The 9,594-nt window shown below is 37.9% G+C and overlaps 2 protein-coding genes across 3 annotated transcripts; one reads left to right on the top strand and one right to left on the bottom strand.

Moving 5' to 3' along the window:
* Positions 1 to 1,161: 1,161 nt before the first annotated feature.
* On the bottom strand, positions 1,162 to 4,692 carry LOC104593076 (uncharacterized). 2 transcript variants are annotated; one of them, XR_016084009.1, is made up of 3 exons: positions 4,534 to 4,692; positions 1,842 to 3,681; positions 1,162 to 1,719 (listed from the first exon to the last, which is right to left on the bottom strand). XR_016084009.1 is itself a non-coding variant. In XM_010252757.3 (2 exons), the coding sequence occupies exon 2, from the start codon at positions 3,593 to 3,595 to the stop codon at positions 3,125 to 3,127; it is 471 nt and encodes a 156-aa protein (XP_010251059.1). In that variant the 5' UTR covers positions 3,596 to 3,681; positions 4,534 to 4,692; the 3' UTR covers positions 1,162 to 3,124. The 2 variants fall into 2 exon arrangements, 1 of the variants encoding a protein (XP_010251059.1); XM_010252757.3 differs by having other exon boundaries at positions 1,162 to 3,681.
* Positions 4,693 to 8,134: 3,442 nt separating this feature from the next.
* Positions 8,135 to 8,605, top strand: LOC148801115 (uncharacterized). Its single transcript, XM_088900321.1, has one exon. The coding sequence runs from the start codon at positions 8,135 to 8,137 to the stop codon at positions 8,603 to 8,605; it is 471 nt and encodes a 156-aa protein (XP_088756447.1).
* The last annotated feature ends 989 nt before the right edge of the window (positions 8,606 to 9,594 follow it).

Here is a 9,594-nt window from a genome sequence, read left to right on the forward strand (position 1 = left end):
GGAAGGTCAGACTTTACCTCAGACTAGGTCTAGACTCAAGCCTTAAACCCAAATTTTAGGGTTGGGCTTAGGTTGACCATAAAGCCGGTCCAACCCACCGACTTACACCCCTATATCCAAGCATTTTCATACTTTTTTATCTATATCCATACGTTTTCAAAGCACATGTATATCCCTATGACCCTATCTATGTCCAAATTGTCCGGGACTCGCACATACATTTTATGTCCCCCAAAACCAAGAGGATACTTTAAACGTTTTATACTCCCAAGGATGCAGGAAACTATAATTAATTGTGAGCATGACCGTAGGAAAAAGTTTGCTTCATGGTAAACATTATGGTCAAGTCCAGAGAGTCTGGCCCTCAGGTATGGAAATGGATTAATATTCCATTGCACTTAATGGTAAACATATGATCATAGTTTTATTAGCATAAGATCAGAAGAGAAAAGAGCGCAACACAAGACAATATATGAAGAACAAAATGTATTAACTAACTCTTCACAAAAATTAGAATAAGCAGCTGAACCTGTAGGCGAAAGAACTCATTTTACACACTTTGTTGTTAAACCTGTTTTTATGTACGAGGACAAAATAAACACTGCATAAATTAGAAAAGAAAAAAGTTACAGGGAATAGTTGTCATTTGATATCTACCATCAAAAGGAAACTATCCCAATTGGAACGGGGTACTTGACTGAAATTTTCCGATGGTGGATCATGGATGACTTTTGTCCAAACCACAGGAGCTCAAGAATAAAAGTCATACAAGACCAATCACTAGGCAGACACTCATTAAATACATCTCACTTCCCAAGTAAGAGACAAGGATGACTCACAGTCAATATTTTTATCAGCTCCTTCATAGCACTCCTCACTTTATTCTCTCTCTCGTTTACATTCAACCTGTGGGCGAATGGCAATGCAATTTATGACAAACAGAATAAAATACAGGTTAAGTAGGACAAGAAATATAAAAGCATGGCCATCTAAGCACATGCCTTCCGAGTTTCAGCTATCATCAACTGCACATGTTCTACTTCTACGGTTCTACCCTGTACATGCATGGAGTAGCTACATGGAAATCCATAAAAACCAAAGAACATACACAATACGAAGTCCATACAGAAAGGCCATTTATACAACACTAACAAAACTCCATTGAACAGATGGTGTATTTGTAGTTTTATTATTATTATTTTTTTTTTGAAAACAAAGCATCCATTAAATCAAAGACTTGTTGTTTACAATAAGATTACGAACAAAATCTGGTTCAGTACAAAGCAAACCTTGCAATGATATGTGCCACCTTTCTTGGCACTTCTCTTGGTATGATGGATGGTGCAGCAAATAGCAAAGGAACTGAACTCCTGCAATTAGCAACTATTGAAGCAATACTCCATGGAGGTGTGGAATTCGCCAACAGAAATTTAATAAGAGAGGCAGTCGCTTTCAATTTCAATCCTGGAAAGTCCAAGGTCACGAGCAAATAATAGGGCATACAAGAGTGCAAAGGCTTCAGTCTCTTCAGCAAAAGTGGCCAGTAATCTGATTGCTCTACTGTAGATGAAGTCCCTCCTTGTGATTTCAATTAACTAAACCAACCCCAGCCCTGTTTGGAGAGAAAGCCCCATCAATGTTGATTTTTAGTAGCTGAATTCATAGGGGTCCTGCGAGGCTCTGGAAGCTCAAAGGCATTTGGAGGCTGTGTTTGATGAACTGGAAGAATATCACAAAACCACATATTAATATTTAGGATACCCAGCTTCATACATGAAAAAATATAGGTTCACATAGAAATCAGGAAAATATGATAGGACAAATTTAGGATTTCTTCATACTTCATATTTCCATAACACAAACATGAGCAACAATCTCATGGGATGGAGCCTTTTGTCATCAAGACAACTTTAAACAGCACTTATTATGCACTTGTCCGATGAAATGGTTCTCCATTTTTGACACACTAAAAATTTAAAAATTGTAGGTGTAGCAACTAGCTAAGGCATTTTGCATTTTCCATCAGCATTGTAGAGGAAAGAGTTCCTGCAACTCCAATTGCTTTATCACACTTCAGGGATCTCCACTGCATACAGTTAGAGCCACCTTGTCCCTGCAGGGAAGATAAATTTGGAACTATGAGAACCATTTCCTTATTAAAGAAAGCACAAACAATAAAACAAGTCCTTCATAATTTCAATAAGAAATTTTCAGCTCTCCTGGACAGCACACGCCTCAAATCCTGCAAAATTAACATGAATTTCAGGAACACATGCTTCAGTAGAACCTGAGGAAAGTAGGCTAAGGAAAAGGATTGAAGGAAAGTGTAAGAGGTGAAGAAACTAGAACAAAGATGGGATAAAAAAAAAAAGATTAAAAAAACAATCTCTAGTGAACCTGCAGCTAACTAAGGTAAGTAAAATGAGGTAAGAAATTCAAGAAAAGCTTTAACTGGTCATGACCCATGATAGACCTTTCATTTGTACTGGAAAAGACCTGCACTTCATCAATGAACAAAGAACATTGATCCATCTGGTTATTGCTTTCACAAAACCATGTGAGGCATAGAAAATACACAGTATAGGACAAATGGGCATACCACACACACAACACACGCACACACAGACACATACAGAGAGAGAAAGAGAGGTTGATGAATTAGATCCTGTGAAGGCCATTGAAAGCTATAAACATAAGAATCATGTATAACCACAGAAGATACTAAGTTAACCAAGATAAGAATTAGATGCTCTGAAGGCCATTAGAAGTAATAAAGATAAGAATCCATGCATCACTAAGAAGACAATACTCTAACCAAAAGCAGAATTAGATCCTGCAAAGGCCCTTAAAAGACTACAGAAATAACAGCTAAAAAGAAGATAATCAAAAGTACAATAAATGGAGTTAAAATCTAATTAATAAGGGCATTCGCATTCCCATTTGAGCTGGTTATTAGAGGAGGTTCAAATCTCTAAGCAGAAGTCAAGTTACAGGATTAGCTACATTCCACATAAAACATGCTAAACATATAAGCCGTTCTTTAAGACTCCATATTAATAACCATTGTTCCCCATAGTATCCTGAGAACAAAAGAAAAGCAAAACAGGAGGAATTCTACAACTATCTAACTCATATCCATGCCCTCCCCAATTTGACTGCAGATTGGAGCAGCTGCATAGAATGACCTCTCAAAAGGAGAGGGGTGAAGCTGAGCATCACGCCTGCGCTTAAAAGCACAGATGTTATTGTTACTATTATTATTATCAGCTGAGGAGTTCATCATCTCCTCCGCATCAAGCTTCCTCCGGACTCCTCTCACTGCCTGTGCCTCCGCTGGTGTAAGAGGGAAAATCTGGCCACTAACTCTGCAAAGGGAGCTATGGTTATCGTACAAGATTCTCTGGTTACAGTTTTTGTCACAAATGTGAGTAATTCCTGTTAGTTTGCAGCGGTACATGTTTCCGCACACATGTTCATTTTGACATCTCCAATCACATTTGTGACCAGGGATTGCCCCTTCTCTGCCGAGTATACTCGACAAAAAAATAACATTTGTAGTAGGCCCTGCAACCATAGATTTGCCATGTACCTCCATCACTACTTGATAGTGCTAATCCACCACCAGACTTCAATCTCTCTGGTTTTTTCAGTTCCACACACCAAGGTCTTGACCCCTTTGTTCTGCAAGTCTCAACACAAGGGCAATAAATGAGTCAAATTTCATGGAAATAAACCTTTCCCTAGATCGAAAAATGAATTTCATATTTTCCCAAAGAAATTACTACAAGGCTGCCTTTAGATGGCTGCCTGGCTGGAGTGGAATTGGAATTGAATCCTACGCCTTCCACTCCTCTGGGTAAAGACTAGCCCCCATAAGAATTTTAATTCTTCCAAAATCACATAATTGAAGGCCTAAAGTCCGCTAATTTCCAATTTTACTCCACCAAGTAAGTGATCAAATAGCGGTATCCAGAAACTTGCGGACTTGGCCCCCTTAATTCCTTCCCCAATCCGAACAGGAACCAAATGTTTTACAAAAACGCTACAAAAGAATCTCTTCTATCCTTCATTTTTTTGAAGCAGGTAAAATATGGTATTCATTAGTATATGGAAAAAATGATTACAAAAGGTCAGAACCCATGTACACCAAGGCACTGTACACTGGGAATGTAATAAAAAAATTTCTGGTATATGTTAAGAAATAAAATCCCTAGCTAAACCCGTATCTTAGTTTTTCCTAGTGAACAACCCCACATGCCAAAGGTAATAAACTATCATAAGATCTGAAGAAATTCCCGATTCAACAACAAGATGAGGTTTTATCTAAAGCAAATATCCAAAATAAAATGGTTTTACCAGATGAAATGAGGCGTTCAAAACCACCATATCAGCTAGAAAACATACAGCTTGGAAAATAAAACTCACAAAACAGATTTACAACTCTACGCCGATTAAAAGGATTAAATTAATAATTCATATTATGAACTATGAAAGAAAAAAAAAAAAAAAAAAGACAAAAGAAACAGAACTTACATGTCCAGATGTCCTCACTATCAGCTCTCACAGACCTCGTGAAGCCGGAATGCTGAAAAATAAAAAAGAAAACAAAAGATCTCTCCCCGCAAGCAGACGCTCTCCGACGACTCCGAGCAAAATGATTTCGGAAGCAAAGAGGGGACTCGGCATTTATAATATCTCGGAGGAGAGAAGACCGCTATCTCTAGCGACGAAGTAGATGAAATGCAAGTGAAATTACGTCGAAATGAAAGCGAATTTGTCTTTGCAACTACGAATAGGAAGCCACGTGGACAACGTGATTTACGAGGAACGGGAGCAACGGAGTAGCGACCGTGTGATCGAGGTGGGACCATTTGCCGTTGAGAATAGAGATGGACATAAGACGAGTGGGTTATCCGCCGCGTGGGACTGACTTTGTCTTCGCACAATTACACTATGCATTGCATTTGTTAGAGGCTTAATGTGGGTTTGGAATTTAGATCACGTTGGGTCCCGGGGAGGGCCCGTTGACATCCTTAGTCGCTTTTTTTTTTTTTTAATTTTCAAACGCTGGGTGAACAGTCAATTTCCACTCGCCAGTGCACGTGGTGTTTATTAACAGGCTCTGAATGCGGAAAAATACCCAACTTGAACTACGGATCGTTCTCCTAATCGTCGCTACACCCGCTCAGCAACGTGAACTCTCCGTTATCGACGTAAGAAGTGTACAATGGGTTGAGTAGCCAATAAAAAATGAACACATCAATGGTCGGTATTGGGTAAAAAGGCTTTTTTGTTAAATTACAATCACCTCCCCTACAGTTGGAAGTTGCAGGTTGTGGAACCAATTATAAGGTTCCACCTAATAAAATACATGAGACCTGCATCTTTCAAAGTGGGGTTCATCAAAATCTACAAAATACTCATGTAGATACTTTTGATCAAAATGTTTGTTTTTTAAAATACTGATGTTTGATTCTTTTTCAAATTTGTCTTTGTATCAATCTCTCCTCAAAAGGTAAAATTGCAATTTAAAATTTTTTTAGGTAAAATTGTAAAAACTGGCTTTACTAGAAATTGCATGGATATTTTAAACATTTTCATATCTATTATCAGAAGATTTTAACAAAAAGGAACTACTTGAAATTACAACTATATTAAAATGTTCAGGAAAGGCATTAAGATTACCAAAACTTAGAGGATGTTTCAGCAATATACCTTTTTTTTCTCATTTGAGATATCGAATTCACATAGAAATGGCTATTTCTCCCATCCTCAATAGTACCCAACTTCCCTAATACCATCGGGTCAAGGATGGAGATTGCTTTGGCGGGATGAGATTAATAGAGATCCTTGACCAGGGTCAAGGTTAAGGATGAGGAATGAATTCCCCGCCCCGCTTTGATCCTAATTATATATATTAAATATTATCCATATTATATTATACATATATATCAAAATACATTTAAAATAATATTTTATATTTTAAAATTTTTATTTATTTTAAATAAAATTACTTTTTCTAAAAATACTATTAACTAAAAAATTTCAGAGATTCAAATCCCCGCAAAGAACTTGTTCCTGTTGGAATTTGGGATGAATGACAACTTTTATCCCCGATGAGAATTTATTCCAAAATTGAGGTACCCGCCCTATATTGCATACTACATAGTCTTAGACTTCGGGGTTAACTAATAGAACTTATTGATAAATAGGAATGGCAATGGAGCGGGGGTCATATTCTCCATCCTCGACCCCAATCTTGAAATTAATTCTTCCCTATTCTTGACCCCGTTGGGGATAAAATTTATCCTCCATCCCTGTTCCTCAACGGGGATGGGTTTCTCATAAAAACTTGAATTTCTGATTTTTTTTAAATAAATAATATTTAAAAAAATAAATTTACTTAAAATAAATAAAAATTTTAAATATAAATAATATTTTAAATATATAAATAATATTTAATATATATATATATAATTGGAGTCGAGGCGAAGCGGAACGGAAAAGGAGATTGGCTGTCGTCACAAAAAAAGAGTTTGAATGAATCAAAAGGGCCAATTACACTGAGCAGGCGAGATCGATTATCGAGGCGGTGGTATTGGTAAAAGTTTAAAACTACGCTTTCGCAATTGATTTTCAACTGTCAGGAAGTGAAGAACCACTTCTGTTGTGCGTTTCCGAAAGGTTTCACAAAGGTTGTTAAATGATCCAGGAGTCAAAGATTGAGTAGTTATCAAGTGGGTTTTTAACAGTAATGTTTGTACCGGCTTACTTTTCAGTCTTCACCTGCCGCTGTTTGGGAACTGGGAAGAAGTATATATTGTATCGATCGTTTCACCTCTCTACTCCACTAACAAAGTATTGAACGATGGAATCCCTTTGTTTCCGTTTATCTGATTCTCTCCCTTGCACACACGATGAATACCCCCTTCGTTGGTTCTCTGATTGCTAATTTCTCAATTTCTTGATAGCTGATGCTAAGTTGTTAACCACAAAGATTGATAGTCTTCCACATGAAAGGTGCAACTGGCTGCGATCCATTAAAGTTAAACTGGCTGCGATCCATTTAGAGGGAAAAGCTCTCCAGTGGCATCACACTTTGATAAAATCAAGGCTGACAACAGAGCCAATGAATTGGGAAGACTATGCTAAGGCTATTGCAGATCGTTTTGGACCTGCGTTCGACGATCCTATGTCGGAGTTGATGTTTCTCAAGCAGACAGGTTCTGTCATATGGATCAGTTCGAAAACATCTTGACCAAAGTAAATTTAATTGAGGAGTATAAGGTGAGTTGTTTTGTTATGGGATTGGAGTATGAGACTCAAATGCATGTAAGGATGTTCCACCCCACAACAGTGCAACACGCAGCGAATCTTGCGAAGCTTTTCGAATCTACGCAGAATTATAAACATTCAAAATACTCCCACAACAAAAATGGCTTTTCAAAGCCCTCTACTTATGGGAAGTCACAGATGCGCCCAGATACTCTTTCAATGGCTTTGCCATCCAAACAGAATCTTGTGAACTCATCAGTGCCATTACCTAGCAAGAGTCAGAACATGCCTGTTCTTGATAAACCACCCAAGGTCTATATAGCAACTGAGATGGCAGAGAGAAGGGCTAGAGGATTGTGTATGTTCTGTGATGAGCCATTTACTCCCAACCATCAATTAAAACACAAGAAAGCACATCTTTATGTGGTTGAGTTGAATGAAAAAGAGGAAGAAGACAATAATGTTGAGGAATGCAGTGGAGATGAGACAATTGGCCCTTGTATTTCTATCAACGCCATAACTGGGAATTCTCACTTTCAAACTATGAGGATTACTGGTTATTATAATAAAAGACCCTTGCAGATTTTGATTGACAGTGGGAGTACTCAACTTTGTAGATGAACAAGTTGTGAAGCAACTAGGATGTAAGGTGGAAGCAATCATACCTATGGCAGTATCTGTAGCTGATGGAAATAAGGTCTTTGTTACAATCATTTGCAAGAAATTCTCATGGCAGATTCAGAGTACTACCTTCACCACAGATTGTATGGTATTGCTTCTAGGATCTTGTGATGTGGTATTGGGAATTCAATGGCTATCCACATTGGGGCCTATAGTCTAGGATTTTCAACAACTGAATATGGAATTTAAAGTAGAGGGCAAGAAACATGTGCTTAGAGGTGCAACTGCCAACAAACTGAAGCATGCTGATGGTAAACAATTGTCTAAGTCATTGTTACAAGGAGGCCAATTAGCATTGCTCCAATTATGTCCAGCAGGAGACAATTCTGATATGGTAACCTCTTCTTTGTTTTCTATTTCTACTAAACATTCTGCATTACCTGAGGCAGTCGAGCAACTGTTGAACAAGTATGCTTCTTTGTTTGATGAACTTGTGGAATTATCTCCTTATAGGGAAGGGTTTGATCATCGAATACCTATGAAACCTAGGGCTTTACCTGTCAATAAAAGGCCATATAGATACCCTTCATTGCAGAAAACTATTATAGAAAAACTAGTGAATGAAATGCTTGATAAGGGAATTATACAGGCAAGTGTCAGTCCATATGCATCGCCGGTTGTATTGGTAGGGAAGAAAGATGGTACGTAGAGGCTTTGTATAGATTACAAGGAGCTTAATAGAAAAACTGTTAAAGATAAATTTCCAATTCCTCTTTTGGATGATTTGTTGGATGAGTTGGGAGGTGCAAGTATCTTTACGAAGTTGGACCTCATATCTGGTTACCACCAATTGCGTATGCACAAGAACGATGTATATAAGATGGCTTTTAAGACTCATGATGGCCATTATGAATTCTTAGTGATGCCATTTGGGCTCACTAATGCTCCCTCTTCATTTCAAAATTTGATGAATCACATTTTCAAGCCTTATCTCAAGAAGTTTGTATTAGTTTTCTTTGATGATATCATTGTCTATAGCCAAAGTTTGCAAGCTCACCTTCAGCACTTGGAGTTAGTCTTCCAGAGATTTCACACTAATTCTCTTTATATCAAGAAAAGCAAGTGTTCCTTTGCTGCTTCACAAGTGGAGTATCTCGGTCACTTCATTTCTGCCAAAGGTGTTTCTACAGATCCTAGCAAAGTAGCTGTTGTGCGTAATTGGCCATCTTCCACAACACTTAAACAGTTAAGAGGGTTCTTGGCTTTATCAGGATACTACGGGCGTTTTGTGCAGCATTATGGTCTTATAGCTAAGCCCCTCACTGATTTATTAAAAAGAGATCAGTTTGTATGGACTGCTGAAGCACAACAGGCCTTTGATAAACTGAAAGAGGCCTTATGTTCTGCTCCTGTATTAGCCCTCCCAGACTTCAATAAACCTTTTGTCATTGAGACGGATGCATCAGGGGTGGGAATTGGTGTTGTTCTGATGCAAGATCACCACCCTATTGCTTACATTAGTCGCACACTAAGTCCTCTGCATCAAAGGAAATCTGTGTATGAAAGAGAGCTTATGGCTGTCTTGTTTGCAATTCAGAAATGGAGCACTTATTTGCTCAATCGACATTTCATTATTAAAATAGATCAAAAGAGTATTAAATATCTTTTGGAGCATAAAATTTCTACTCCTGCCCAGCA

This window comes from Nelumbo nucifera, chromosome 3 (assembly GCF_055504915.1).
Source record: "Nelumbo nucifera cultivar China Antique chromosome 3, China Antique-T2T, whole genome shotgun sequence".
In the NCBI taxonomy this organism is placed as follows: Eukaryota; Viridiplantae; Streptophyta; class Magnoliopsida; order Proteales; family Nelumbonaceae; genus Nelumbo; species Nelumbo nucifera.

Coding starts and splice junctions, on each gene's coding strand:
- LOC104593076 (XM_010252757.3), bottom strand. CDS start 3,595: ATGGAGGTACATGGCAAATCTATGGTTGCAGGGCCTACTACAAATGTT.
- LOC148801115 (XM_088900321.1), top strand. CDS start 8,135: ATGGAATTTAAAGTAGAGGGCAAGAAACATGTGCTTAGAGGTGCAACT.